This window comes from Engystomops pustulosus, unplaced genomic scaffold, assembly GCF_040894005.1.
Source record: "Engystomops pustulosus unplaced genomic scaffold, aEngPut4.maternal MAT_SCAFFOLD_187, whole genome shotgun sequence".
NCBI lineage: Eukaryota > Metazoa > Chordata > Amphibia > Anura > Leptodactylidae > Engystomops > Engystomops pustulosus.
Window position 1 is genome coordinate 1 of NW_027285067.1, and position 14,286 is coordinate 14,286.

Here is a 14,286-nt window from a genome sequence, read left to right on the forward strand (position 1 = left end):
AATAGTGCACCTCTTGTCCTGTTCTGAAGTACAGTATTTCTTCAGACCTTCTCTTCCGCTGAGCCAATGATAAGGGATGAATCCTGTTCAGAATGAATAAAAGATTTTATTAGAAAAGTTATATAATTCAGAGTAAATAACATAAATACAAATAAAATTGGGCCTGTTTATCTTCGAAGTCTAGAACTTCTTCTTGGTTCTTCGGTCCTTTTTAGAAAAAAAGAAGGTACAATGTTATAACCAGATATTAGAAAGATTTGTTATTTTAATTGGATGAAATAATGTTTCTCAGAGTCTGCCTCTAGTTACCTAGTAGACCTGTCTGCTGCGGGCTCAGTCTTCCTTTGGGACCGTGTGGACACTGTGGGCAAGGAGGATGTCTGTGCTCTGCAATGAAAGAGAAGAATGCTATCATACCAGAAGTGATTCATTAGCGAAGTACACTTCTACTTTTTGACAATGTATCCAACCTTGAAGTAAATTCAGCATCATCCGAATCACTTAGGCTCTCCTCTGTGGTGCTGCCTATTAACTGTAGAATCCAATCATCTTCCTGCTGGCTAGCCAGATTTTCCTCGGCATTGAAATCCCTTTGTAGGAAACATATAAAATACCAATAAATTAGCAATACACTCTTGCTATCAGGTACATAGAGTAACATAACGTAATGCATTGGCTATAATTTAGCTTGACAATAAATGCCCAGTATACTTACCTGATAGAGCTGCCTCCTTCTTCTTCAGGCTGCCTCCTCTTCTGGTTCCTGGTCGCCACGCCGATCATATCCTCGCCGCCTTCTTCATCCGGTGAACACAGGTCTACTACTTCCAAGTTGCTTTTTAAGAATCATACAAAGGACAAATTAATTAATAAAACGTACGCACACACAGATACCAGCAGTACCCAGTGTCCTTCCGCATGCCAATAAATGAGTAATATAGTGACCTGCTAGAGCTGCTTCCTCCTGCTTCAAGCTCACTCTTCCTGGTTGACAAGTCCATCCTCTCTTCTCTGACATCTTCCTCTTGTGGAAATGGGCCATCTTCATCTTCGCTGTCCTGGTCTTCTACATCCATGTATCTTCTTAACAAGCATAAAAACACAAACAAATGAGTAAAATCATACTGGCAAACAGGTGCCCAGACACGGTGTATTGGGTCTCATGACAATCAATGCATGGTATAGTTACCTGCTAGAGCTGCTTCCTCTTGTTTCAGGCTGTCTCCTTTTCTGGGATCTGGTAGTCACGCCGATCGGACTGTCATCATCAAGCTGCATGGTCTGGTCGTCTTCATTGTGATCTTCTTGCTCTTCTTCATCTGTGATTCTGGTTATCAACCATATAAAACATTAATGACTCAGCAAGCCATTCTGTAGAACATATATTATGTTTGCTCACAGTACCTTGAGGTGCTGGGTCGGGGTTGATCGCTGGCGCCTTGCCCTGCCTGCACTACCAGATTATAGGCATGGCAGATGTCCTCCAAAGTCTTCTCCCTATAATTTCTTTCGGCTGTTAGATTTGTATGTGCCAAATATTTTGCAAAAAGACACTTCTCTGAGTCCGAATAATTTGGCATTGTCCAAGTCTCACACACCCTCCGGACTAGTTGGCTGCTGATGTTGGGGAGTTCGAATCTAGAAGTACAAAAACAGATGGTAAATACATAGTATATGGCACTAAACTTACAATGAGTCTATGCAAATTGCATTTTGTGAATCTTACTTTTGGTGGTACCGCCTGATATCATTGGAGACATTGTAGATGGCCCTTCCACTAGTTGAGACAAAAAATGAGTCGTTGGTTGATTTACGGGGTATCAACTTAGGCCTCACTTTTTGAAAGTAGCACTCAAACCACTGGGGAAAAGAAGCGGACAGTAAAAAAGAAGAAAAACAATGAAACATCTTATTTCCACAATTCCAATAACCTGTAGCCGTTAAAAAGTTACCTTTTCTTCCTCCTTGTTTAGCACAAACGTAGCCACTTGTTGTGTCGCTGTCTTGTGCGTCTTCACGCCAATTATGACAAGCTCCTCCCCTCTATATGTGTGAGAGATGCGATCTCTCCATTCTGAGACCTAAGATTAAAAGTGTTTGGAAAATTTCATAGAAAATCAAAGCTAAAACAACATTGCAGAGTGAGGATGAGAATGGCACTCACTGTCATATTGGCCACAACCCCAGGACGCTGAAGATGTTTCAGAACAAGGAGGGCCTCCAAATAATAAATAATGTCGAGCTGTGAACTCATATCACAGCTACCAGTCCGGATGGCTCTTATGGACTTGAGGAAAGAGGGCTTTGCTACTGATAGGAGCCTGCGGCAATCGTCTGGGCTCTTTGTGGCAGTGATCAATGCTTGGTACCTACAAATGAAATGCATATGATTTTTATATATAAAATACATAAGATATCACTATATAAAATAAAATGCATCATATATTAGACTCACCGTTTTCTGACGACTTCTTTAGATATGCCCTTTGACAGCCGCTTTTGAATGTCTTCGGTCATATTCTTAAAAAATTCGCAGTACTTATAAAGTCTGGGATTTTTTGAAAAAAGGTTGGTGGACCTAAGCTGATAGGTCATGAACCTCCTGACATGCTTCAAGTAGTTGAAGATAGTCTGGTTGGCCAAGTTCAATTCCCTCAGCTTGGTGAAAAATGCGTTGGCCTTCTCCACATCTTTGACGAACTCCAGACTGACAGCCTTTGGATTCATAAAAAATAGAAATCTGGAGACATCTTCCACCTCTTGGCTATAGTTGGTCACATTTAATGTGTCAGCCAAGTAAGAAGCAAAGCCCTTGAGAATGGGATGATCCAAAGAGTGGCGGCGGTATAAGCCTGCAGCCTTCATCCTCAGTCTTACATCCGAAGTCCATTTTGTCTGTAGGTGTCTAAAATTCAGAACATAAGGTTAAATTTAACACAATCTATCACATACACACATATAAAAAGGAAGATATAACCTCAAGTCACTGACCTCTGTGTGTGGATATCCACAGGTAGGTCTTCTTCGCTTTCTTCCTCTTCTCTTCTAGATGGTTCTTGGTCTTCTTCCCTCTGGTCATGGTCATCTCCTGGTCCTTCTTGGTCTTCTTCCCTCTGGTCATGGTCATCTCCTGGTCCTTCTTCTTCTTCCTCATGGTCGTCCTCTTGGTCATCCATCTCCACTAGAGCTGGGACATCCTCCATGTCTGGTTCAGGCTCCACATGGCCCTGTGTGGCATGTTCCGGTTCAGATGGCTGTTCCGGTTCAGGTTGGGGCACTGTGGAGGTGGCAGCAGGCACTGAGGTAGACGATGTCCCTTGCCTAAAATTTATGATAAAATATAAAATATGAATAGGGATACCATATTGAAAGAGACAATTAGCAGACAGAGATAGCACATACCTGCTTGGAGTTGGCTTACTGATTATTACAAATCCTCTGTCCTCCAGAAAGGGGACTACATTCTCTAGAGATCCCAGAGACATTATGTCCGGATAATAAATGGCTGTGCCCTTGGCTGCTATAGACATGAGTTGTTTCCTGGCCAATTCTAATGCAGCTTTCCTCTCCTGTTCTGTGTTGAGCCGCATGCACTTTCTTTTAAGATGGGTAGAAAGTATCTTATCAGGTCTGCAGCAGACGGGGCAGGTCAAGGGAGTTCTGTTAAGACTGTTTAAAAACAGATACAATCATTAAAATATGCTTTTTATGTAGGTTACATATGATATTACTAATATGATTATAAGATTTTAGACTTTTACAATTCAATAAATAACTGCTTATGATAAATGCTTGTGATAAATGAGTGGGTTTTGGTTGTAGTCTGGACACTCGTTCTCTAAAAGGTTCGCCATCACTGTACTATACAATCATTAAAATATGCTTTTTATGTAGGTTACATGTGATATTACTGTATAAAACTAGCAATAAAGCTTGGTGACTGCTTTCAAGTGACAATTTCACCAAAAAAAACTACTAACTGCACTGCAGTAGTAGAAAAAATAAACAGGGAAAATAAACTGAAAACCATCTGCCAATGCACTCACTATAACAATGTAGGGGGGGGGGGGTTCTCTGATATTACTGTATAAAACTAGATTTTAGACTTTTACAAGCAACACTTCATTTACATACAATCGTGATCCAATCAGTGAGGCTCCATGTGACCATCCTTTGTTGGGGGTTGTATGGAAGAGCACAACTAGAATCAACTGGAATATGTCCTATACATATATGATATAATATTATACATACTATATAATACACTATATAATATAAATAGTATATAACATTATACAGTATGTAGTAATAAAATAACCTTAGTCTATCTATAAATACAGCTCATGATAAAACACAGCGTCTGTACTTACATTCTGGATGCAGACTCCATGCTTGTCCAATGTAGATACAAAAAAGGAAAATGAATTCCTCAAAAGAAGCAAATAAAAAAAAATACAATAAGAAAAGTAAAAATAAACTGGCAATAAAGCTTGGTGACTGCTTTCAAGTGGCAAATTCACCAAAAAAACTACAAACTTCACTGCAGTAGTAGAAAAAATAAGGGAAACAAATTCCTCAAAAGAAGCAAAAAATGCTGTAAGAAAAATGAAAATAAAATAGCAAATGCTTGTAAAGCACAAAGGAAGTTTAGTGACTGCTCTCTATGAGAAAAATCTCTAAACTGAAAACCATCTGCCAATGCACTCACTATAACAATGTATGAGGGGGGGGGGGGGGTTCTCTGATATTACTTTATAAAATTAGATTTTAGACTTTGACAAGCAACACTTCATTTACATACAATCGTGATCCAATCAGTGAGGCTCCATGTGACCTTCTTTTGTTGGGGGTTGTATGGAAGAGCACAACTAGAATCAACTGCAATATATCCTATACAATCATTCAAATATGCTTTTTATGTAGGTTACATATGATATTACTGTATAAAATAAGATTTTAGACTTTTACAAGCAACACTATGTTCCAGTGTCACTTCATTTACATACAATCGTAATCCAATCAGTGAGGATCCATGTGACCTTCTTTTGTTGGGGGTTGTATGGAAGAGCACAACTAGAATCATCTGAAATATGTCCTATACCAGTGGTGGCGAACCTATGGCACGGGTGCCAAAGGTGGCACTCAGAGTGCTCTCTGTGGGCACTCAAGCTCAGCACAGAATTCACCACACAGGACTCAAAGAATCTAACTGCAGTTCCACACAAGTAAAGATTTACTAATCTCAGTGCTATTTTAACCCTTTAATCGCCAAGGGAGTAGCTCATATATCCTACTAGTGTGGCACCTCAGTCTTGGCAGCTTGGAAAACTGGAGGAAAAGGGGAAATAAAAGTGTGAAGAGGACCGGATTATCTTTGAAGGTCCTCCTGCTTTCCACACGACTCTTCCTGTACAGTGGGACCCTGAAGAGCAGCTACAGTGATAGCCCGGATTTGTCCTCCTGCTTTCAATTGTATTGGTGTCCTCAGGAGGCAGTTATGATTGAAAGTTGTGGGAGAACAGCTTAACAATTCAATAAATAACTGCTTATGATAAATGCTTGTGATAAATGAGTGGGTTTTGGTTGTAGTCTGGACACTCGTTCTCTAAAAGGTTCGCCATCACTGTACTATACAATCATTAAAATATGCTTTTTATGTAGGTTACATGTGATATTACTGTATAAAACTAGCAATAAAGCTTGGTGACTGCTTTCAAGTGACAATTTCACCAAAAAAAACTACTAACTGCACTGCAGTAGTAGAAAAAATAAACAGGGAAAATAAACTGAAACCATCTGCCAATGCACTCACTATAACAATGTAGGGGGGGGGGGGGTCTCTTACATAAAGATAATTTGCTTCTCCCACATCCCAGAATGAAGATAACACTCACAGCAGCACCCAGGTGTGCCACCCCCTGCACCCAGTGACCCCCACAGCAGCACCCAGGTGTGTGACACCCTGCACCCAGTGACCCCCACAGCAGCACCCAGGTGTGTGACACCCTGCACCCAGTGACCTCCTCAGCAGCACCCAAGTGTGTGACACCCTGCACCCAGTGACCTCCTCAGCAGCACCCAGGTGTGTGACACCCTGCACCCAGTGACCCCCACAGCAGCACCCAGGTGTGTGACACCCTGCACCCAGTGACCCCCACAGCAGCACCCAGGTGTGTGACACCCTGCACCCAGTGACCCCCACAGCAGCACCCAGGTGTGTGACACCCTGCACCCAGTGACCCCCACAGCAGCACCCAGGTGTGTGACACCCTGCACCCAGTGACCCCCACAGCAGCACCCAGGTGTGTGACCCCCTGCACCCAGTGACCCCCACAGCAGCACCCAGGTGTGTGACACCCAGCACCCAGTGACCCCCACAGCAGCACCCAGGTGTGTGACACCCTGCACCCAGTGACCCCCACAGCAGCACCCAGGTGTGTGACCCCCTGCACCCAGTGACCCCCACAGCAGCACCCAGGTGTGTGACACCCTGCACCCAGTGACCCCCACAGCAGCACCCAGGTGTGCCACCCCCTGCACCCAGTGACCCCCACAGCAGCACCCAGGTGTGCGACACCCTGCACCCAGTGACCCCCACAGCAGCACCCAGGTGTGTGACACCCTGCACCCAGTGACCCCCACAGCAGCACCCAGGTGTGTGACCCCCTGCACCCAGTGACCCCCACAGCAGCACCCAGGTGTGTGACACCCTGCACCCAGTGACCCCCACAGCAGCACCCAGGTGTGTGACCCCCTGCACCCATTGACCCCCACAGCAGCACCCAGGTGTGCGACCCCCTGCACCCAGTGACCCCCACAGCAGCACCCAGGTGTGTGACCCCCTGCACCCAGTGACCCCCACAGCAGCACCCAGGTGTGTGACCCCCTGCACCCTGTGACCTCCTCAGCAGCACCCAGGTGTGCCACCCCCTGCACCCAGTGACCCCCACAGCAGCACCCAGGTGTGCGACCCCCTGCACCCAGTGACCCCCACAGCAGCACCCAGGTGTGTGACCCCCTGCACCCTGTGACCTCCTCAGCAGCACCCAAGTGTGTGACACCCTGCACCCAGTGACCTCCTCAGCAGCACCCAAGTGTGTGACACCCTGCACCCAGTGACCCCCACAGCAGGGGCTTCTCCCAGTGCTGGTCTCCTGCTGCACCCCTGTAATTCTGCACAGTATCCCCCTCAGACACACTGGTGATACTGTGCAGAATTACATGGGGGACACTTGTACATACCTCCCAACTTTTGGGCATGAGAAAGAGGGACACAAAGCCCCTCCCCCTTTTCTAAACCACGCCCATTGTCCCACCCACAGGCATAGTACAATATCTACCTTGATGGTGCCCCCATGGAACAACACCCCTTAATTTGCCCCCCCCCCCATCCCGTGGACCAATATAATATCCCATAATGCAACTCTGCGACATGTAAAACATATAAGACCTCTCTTTAATTTTATCCTGCATTTACATTTGGTTTTGCACTTTTATTTATCTCCCCAAACTTACACATAATCCTATCTGTACTCCTACACCTACCCCTTCTCACATGGTGTGGTCCCTGTCCTCCATCCTCCTCATTCTGTGACCTCCTGTCCTCCATCCTCCTCCTGTACCTCCTGTCCTCTATCCTCCTCCTGTACCTCCTGTCCTCCATCCTCTTCCTGTAGCCTCCTGTCCTCTATCCTCCTCCTGTACCTCCTGTCCCCCAGCCTCCTCCTGTAGCCCCCTGTCCTCTATCCTCCTCATTCTGTGACCTCCTGTCCTCCATCCTCCTCCTGTACCTCCTGTCCTCTATCCTCCTCCTGTACCTCCTGTCCTCCATCCTTTTCCTGTAGCCTCCTGTCCTCTATCCGCCTCCTGTACCTCCTGTCCCCCAGCCTCCTCCTGTAGCCCCCTGTCCTCTATCCTCCTCATTCTGTGACCTCCTGTCCTCCATCCTCCTCCTGTACCTCCTGTCCTCTATCCTCCTCCTGTACCTCCTGTCCTCCATCCTCTTCCTGTAGCCTCCTGTCCTCCATCCTCTTCCTGTAGCCCCCTGTCCTCTATCCTCCTCATTCTGTGACCTCCTGTCCTCCAGCCTCCTCCTGTAGCCTCTTGTCCTCCAGCCTCCTCCTGTAGCCTCCTGTCCTCCAGCCTCCTCCTGTGGCCTCCTGTCCTCCATCCTCCTCCTGTGGCCTCTTGTCCTCTATCCTCCTCCTGTACCTCCTGTCCTCCAGCCTCCTCCTGTAGCCTCCTGTCCTCTATCCTCCTCATTCTGTGACCTCCTGTCCTCCAGCCTCCTCCTGTAGCCTCTTGTCCTCCAGCCTCCTCCTGTAGCCTCCTGTCCTCCAGCCTCCTCCTGTGGCCTCCTGTCCTCCATCCTCCTCCTGTAGCCTCTTGTCCTCCATCCTCCTCCTGTAGCCTCTTGTCCTCTATCCTCCTCCTGTAGCATCCTGTCCTCTATCCTCCTCCTGTATCTCCTGTCCTCCATCCTCCTCCTGTACCCCCTGTCCTCCAGCCTCCTCCTGTAGCCCCCTGTCCTCCATCCTCCTACTGTATCCTCCTGTCCTCCATCCTCCTCCTGTATCCTCCTGTCCTCCAGCCTCCTCCTGTATCTCCTGTCCTCCATCCTCCTCCTGTATCTCCTGTCCTCCATCCTCCTGTCCTCCAGCCTCCTCCTGTATCTCCTGTCCTCCAGCCTCCTCCTGTATCTCCTGTCCTCCATCCTCCTCCTGTAGCCCCCTGTCCTCCATCCTCCTCCTGTAGCCTCCTGTCCTCCATCCTCCTCCTGTATCTCCTGTCCTCCAGCCTCCTCCTGTGGCCTCCTGTCCCCCAGCCTCCTCCTGTAGCCTCCTGTCATCCAGCCTCCTCCTGTAGCCTCCTGTCCTCCAGCCTCCTCCTGTGGCCTCCTGTCCTCCATCCTCCTCCTGTAGCCTCCTGTCCTCCAGCCTCCTCCTGTTGCCTCCTGTCCCACAGCCTACTCCTGTGGCCTCCTGTCCTCCATCCTCCTCCTGTGGCCTCCTGTCCTCCATCCTCCTCCTGTATCTCCTGTCCTCTAGCCTCCTCCTGTGGCCTCCAGTCCCCCAGCCTCCCCCTGTAGCCTCCTGTCCTCCAGCCTCCTCCTGTGGCCTCCTGTCCTCCAGCCTCCTCCTGTGGCCTCCTGTCCCCCAGGCTCCTCCTCCAGCCTCCTCCAGCATCATCCTGTCCTCCAGCCTCCTCCTGTCCTCCAGCCTCCTCCAGAATCATCCTGTACCCAAGCCTCCTCCAGCATCATCCTGTCCTTCATACTCTTCCAGCCTTCTGTCCCCCAGCCTCCTCCTCCTGTACCCCAGCCTCCTCCAGCATCATCCTGTCCTCCATACTCCTCCAGCCTCCTGTCCACCAGCCTCCTCCAGCGTCATCCTGTCCTCCAGCCTCCTGTCCCCCAGCCTCCTCCTCCTGTACCCCATCCTCCTCCAGCATCATCCTGAATCTCAGCCTCCTCCAGCATCATCCTGTCCTCCAGTCTCCTCCAGCATCATCCTGTACCCCAGCCTCCTCCAGAATCATCCTGTACCCCAGCCTCCTCCAGCATCATCCTGTCCTCCAGCCTCCTTCAACATCATCCTTTCCTCCAGCCTCCTGTCCCCCAGCCTCCTCCTCCTGTACCCCAGCCTCCTCCAGCATCATCCTGTCCTCCAGCATCATCCTGTCCTCCAGCCTCCTCCAGCATCATCCTGTACCCCAGCCTCCTCCAGCATCATCCTGTCCTCCATACTTCTCCAGCCTCCTGTACCCCAGCCTCCTCCTCCTGTACCCCAGCCTCCTCTACCATCATCCTGTCCTCCAGCCTCCTCTAGCATCATCCTGTCCTCCAGCCTCCTCTAGCATCATCCTGTCCTCCAGCCTCCTCCAGTTTCCTCTTCCTGTCCCCCAGCCTCCCCCAGCATCATCCTGTCCTTCAGCCTCCTCCAGCCTCCTCTAGCACCATCCAGTCCTCCAGCCTCCACCTCCTGTACCCCAGCCTCCTCCAGCATCATCCTGTCCTCCAGCCTCCTCCAGCGTCATCCTGTCCTCCAGCCTCCTGTCCCCCAGCCTCCTCCTCCTGTACCCCAGCCTCCTCCAGCATCATCCTGTCCTCCAGCATCATCCTGTCCTCCAGCCTCCTCCAGCATCATCCTGTACCCCAGCCTCCTCCAGCATCATCCTGTCCTCCATACTCCTCCACCCTCCTGTCCCCCAGCCTCCTCCTCCTGTACCCCAGCCTCCTCTAGCATCATCCTGTCCTCCAGCCTCCTCCAGCATCATCCTGTCCTCCAGCCTCCTGTAGCATCATCCTGTCCTCCAGCATCATCCTGTCCTCCAGCCTCCTCCAGCGTCATCCTGTACCCCAGCCTCCTCCAGCATCATCCTGTCCTTCATACTCCTCCAGCCTCCTGTCCTCCAGCCTCCTCCTCCTGTACCTCAGCCTCCTCTAGCTCCATCCTGTCCTCCAGCATCCTCCAGCATTATCCTGTCCTCCAGCCTCCTCCTCCTGTACCCCAGCCTCCTCCAGCATCATTCTGTACCCCAGCCTCCTCCTCCTGTCCTCCAGCCTCCTCTAGCATCATCCTGTCCTCCAGGCTCGTCAAGCGTCATCCTGTCCTCCAGCCTCCTGTCCCCCAGCCTCCTCATCCTGTACCCCAGCCTCCTCCAGCGTCATCCTGTCCTCCAGCCTCCTCCAGCATCATCCTGTCCCCCAGCCTCCTCCAGCATCATCCTGTACCCCAGCCTCCTCCAGCATCATCCTGTACCCCAGCCTCCTCCAGCATCATCCTGTCCCCCAGCCTCCTCCTCCTGTACCCCATCCTCCTCCAGCCTCCTGTCCCCCAGCCTCCTCCAGTGTCATCCTGTCCCCCAGCCTCCTCCAGTGTCATCCTGTCCTCCAGCCTCCTGTCCCCCAGCCTCCTCCTCCTGTACCCCATCCTCCTCCAGCATCATCCTGTCCTCCAGCCTCCTCCAGCATCATCCTGTATCTCAGCCTCCTCCAGTCCCCCAGCCTCCTCCAGCGTCATCCTGTCCTCCAACCTCCTGTCCCCCAGCCTCCTCCTCCTGTACCCCATCCTCCTCCAGCATCATCCTGTATCTCAGCCTCCTCCAGCATCATCCTGTCCTCCAGCCTCCTCCAGCATCATCCTGTCCCCCAGCCTCCTCCTCCTGTACCCCATCCTCCTCCAGCAACATCCTGTCCTCCAGCCTCCTCCAGCATCATCCTGTCCTCCAGCCTCCTCCAGCATCATCCTGTCCCCCAGCCTCCTCCTCCTGTACCCCATCCTCCTCCAGCCTCCTGTCCCCCAGCCTCCTCCAGCGTCATCCTGTCCTCCAGCCTCCTGTCCCCCAGCCTCCTCCTCCTGTACCCCAGCCTCCCCAGCATCATCCTATTCCCCAGCCTCCTCCAGCATCATCCTGTATCTCAGCCTCCTCCAGCATCATCCTGTACCCCAGCCTCCTCCAGCATCATCCTGTCCTCCAGCCTCCTCCAGTGTCATCCTGTCCTCCAGCCTCCTGTCCCCCAGCCTCCTCCAGCGTCATCCTGTCCTCCAGCCTCCTCCAGCCTCCTCCTGTCCCCCAGCCTCCTCCTCCTGTACTCCATCCTCCTCCAGCATCATCCTGTCCTCCAGCCTCCTTCAGCATCATCCTGTATCTCAGCCTCCTCCAGCATCATCCTGTACCCCAGCCTCCTCCTCCTGTACCCCATCCTCCTCCAGCCTCCTGTCCCCCAGCCTCCTCCAGCATCATCCTGTCCTCCAGCCTCCCCCAGCCTCCTCCAGCGTCATCCTGTCCTCCAGCCTCCTCCTGTCCCCCAGCCTCCTCCAGCGTCATTCTGTCCTCCAGCCTCCTGTCCCCCAGCCTCCTCCAGCGTCATCCTGTATCTCAGCCTCCTCCTGTCCTCCAGCCTCCTCCAGCGTCATCCTGTCCTCCAGCCTCCTGTCCCCCAGCCTCCTCCTCCTGTACCCCATCCTCCTCCAGTGTCATCCTGTCCTCCAGCCTCCTGTCCCCCAGCCTCCTCTAGCACCATCCAGTCCTCCTCCAGCCTCCTCCTCCTGTACCCCATCCTCCTCCAGCCTCCTGTATCTCAGCCTCCTCCAGCCTCCTCCTGTCCCCCAGCCTCCTCCAGCCTCCTCCTTTCCCCCAGCCTCCTCCAGCGTCATCCTGTCCTCCAGCCTCCTGTCCCCCAGCCTCCTCCTCCTGTACCCCAGCCTCCCCCAGCATCATCCTGTCCCCCAGCCTCCTCCAGCATCATCCTGTATCTCAGCCTCCTCCAGCCTCCTCCTGTCCCCCAGCCTCCTCCAGCATCATCCTGTACCCCAGCCTCCTGTCCCCCAGCCTCCTCCAGCATCATCCTGTCCTCCATACTCCTCCAGCCTCCTGTCCCCCAGCCTCCTCCAGTGTCATCCTGTCCCCCAGCCTCCTCCAGCGTCATCCTGTCCTCCAGACTCCTGTCCCCCAGCCTCCTCCTCCTGTACCCCATCCTCCTCCAGCATCATCCTGCCCTCTAGCCTCCTCCAGCATCATCCTGTATCTCAGCCTCCTCCAGCCTCCTCCTGTCCCCCAGCCTCCTCCAGCGTCATCCTGTCCTCCAGCCTCCTGTCCCCCAGCCTCCTCCAGCGTCATCCTGTCCTCCAGCCTCCTGTACCCCATCCTCCTCCAGCATCATCCTATTCCCCAGCCTCCTCCAGCATCATCCTGTCCTCCAGCCTCCTCCTCCTGTACCCCATCCTCCTCCAGCCTCCTGTCCCCCAGCCTCCTCCAGCATCATCCTGTCCTCCAGCCTCCTCCTCCTGTACCCCATCCTCCTCCAGCCTCCTGTCCCCCAGCCTCCTCCAGTGTCATCCTGTCCCCCAGCCTCCTCCAGCGTCATCCTGTCCTCCAGACTCCTGTCCCCCAGCCTCCTCCTCCTGTACCCCATCCTCCTCCAGCATCATCCTGCCCTCCAGCCTCCTCCAGCATCATCCTGTATCTCAGCCTCCTCCAGCCTCCTCCTGTCCCCCAGCCTCCTCCAGCATCATCCTGTCCTCCAGTCTCCTGTCCCCCAGCCTCCTCCTCCTGTACCCCAGCCTCCACCAGCATCATCCTATTCCCCAGCCTCCTCCAGTGTCATCCTGTCCTCCAGCCTCCTGTCCCCCAGCCTCCTCTAGCACCATCCAGTCCTCCTCCAGCCTCCTCCTCCTGTACCCCATCCTCCTCCAGCCTCCTGTATCTCAGCCTCCTCCTGTCCTCCAGCCTCCTCCAGCGTCATCTTGTCCCCCAGCCTCCTCCTCCTGTACCCCATCCTCCTCCAGCCTCCTGTCCCCCAGCCTCCTCCAGCTTCATCCTGTCCCCCAGCCTCCTCCTCCTGTACCCCATCCTCCTCCAGCCTCCTGTTCCCCAGCCTCCTCCAGTGTCATCCTGTCCCCCAGCCTCCTCCAGCGTCATCCTGTCCTCCATACTCCTCCACCCTCCTGTCCTCCAGCCTCCTCCAGCATCATCCTGTATCTCAGCCTCCTCCTGTCCCCCAGCCTCCTCCAGCGTCATCCTGTCCTCCAGACTCCTGTCCCCCAGCCTCCTCCTCCTGTACCCCATCCTCCTCCAGCGTCATCCTGTCCTCCAGCCTCCTCCAGCATCATCCTGTATCTCAGCCTCCTCCAGCCTCCTCCTGTCCCTCAGCCTCCTCCAGCGTCATCCTGTCCTCAAGCCTCCTGTCCCCCAGCCTCCTCCTCCTGTACCCCAGCCTCCTGTCCCCCAGCCTCCTCCAGCGTCATCCTGTCCTCCAGCCTCGGGTCCCCCAGCCTCCTCCTCCTGTACCCCATCCTCCTCCAGCATCATCCTGTCCCCCAGCCTCCTCCAGCATCATCCTGTACCCCATCATCCTCCAGCATCATCCTGTCCCCCAGCCTCCTCCAGCATCATCCTGTACCCCAGCCTCCTCCAGCATCATCCTGTACCCCATCCTCCTCCAGCCTCCTGTCCCCCAGCCTCCTCCAGCATCATCCTGTCCTCCAGCCTCCTGTCCCCCAGCCTCCTCCTCCTGTACCCCAGCCTCCTCCAGCATCATCCTGTCCTCCATACTCCTCCAGCCTCCTGTCCCCCAGCCTTCTCCAGCGTCATCCTGTCCTCCAGCCTCCTGTCCCCCAGCCTCCTCCTCCTGTACCCCATCCTCCTCCAGCATCATCCTGAATCTCAGCCTCCTCCAGCATCATCCTGTCCTCCAGTCTCCTCCAGCATCATCCTGTACCCCAGCCTCCTCCAGAATCATCCTGTACCCCAGCCTCCTCCAGCATCATCCTGTCCTCCAGCCTC

General features: G+C 52.8%; 1 protein-coding gene across 6 annotated transcripts in view; it reads right to left on the bottom strand.

The window, feature by feature from the left end:
* Nucleotides 1-6: 6 nt before the first annotated feature.
* LOC140108827 (uncharacterized) overlaps nt 7-14,286 on the bottom strand; it is a 43,813-nt gene continuing 29,533 nt past the window's right edge. For 2 of the 6 annotated variants that reach the window (XM_072131976.1, XM_072131975.1), the window contains exons 2-15: nt 4,371-4,391; nt 3,403-3,669; nt 2,992-3,321; nt 2,456-2,905; nt 2,165-2,369; nt 1,953-2,081; nt 1,727-1,860; nt 1,405-1,638; nt 1,190-1,327; nt 946-1,083; nt 716-835; nt 471-590; nt 310-387; nt 7-207 (exon numbers count right to left, since the gene is read on the bottom strand). In XM_072131976.1, coding sequence (XP_071988077.1) covers nt 168-207; nt 310-387; nt 471-590; nt 716-835; nt 946-1,083; nt 1,190-1,327; nt 1,405-1,638; nt 1,727-1,860; nt 1,953-2,081; nt 2,165-2,369; nt 2,456-2,905; nt 2,992-3,321; nt 3,403-3,669; nt 4,371-4,391 — 2,404 coding nt within the window. In that variant the 3' untranslated portion in view covers nt 7-167. Of the gene's footprint in view, nt 208-309; nt 388-470; nt 591-715; nt 836-945; nt 1,084-1,189; nt 1,328-1,404; nt 1,639-1,726; nt 1,861-1,952; nt 2,082-2,164; nt 2,370-2,455; nt 2,906-2,991; nt 3,322-3,402; nt 3,670-4,370; nt 4,595-14,286 lie in introns of all 6 variants that reach the window. The other 4 variants (XM_072131979.1, XM_072131978.1, XM_072131977.1 and 1 more) reach the window with 3 other exon arrangements.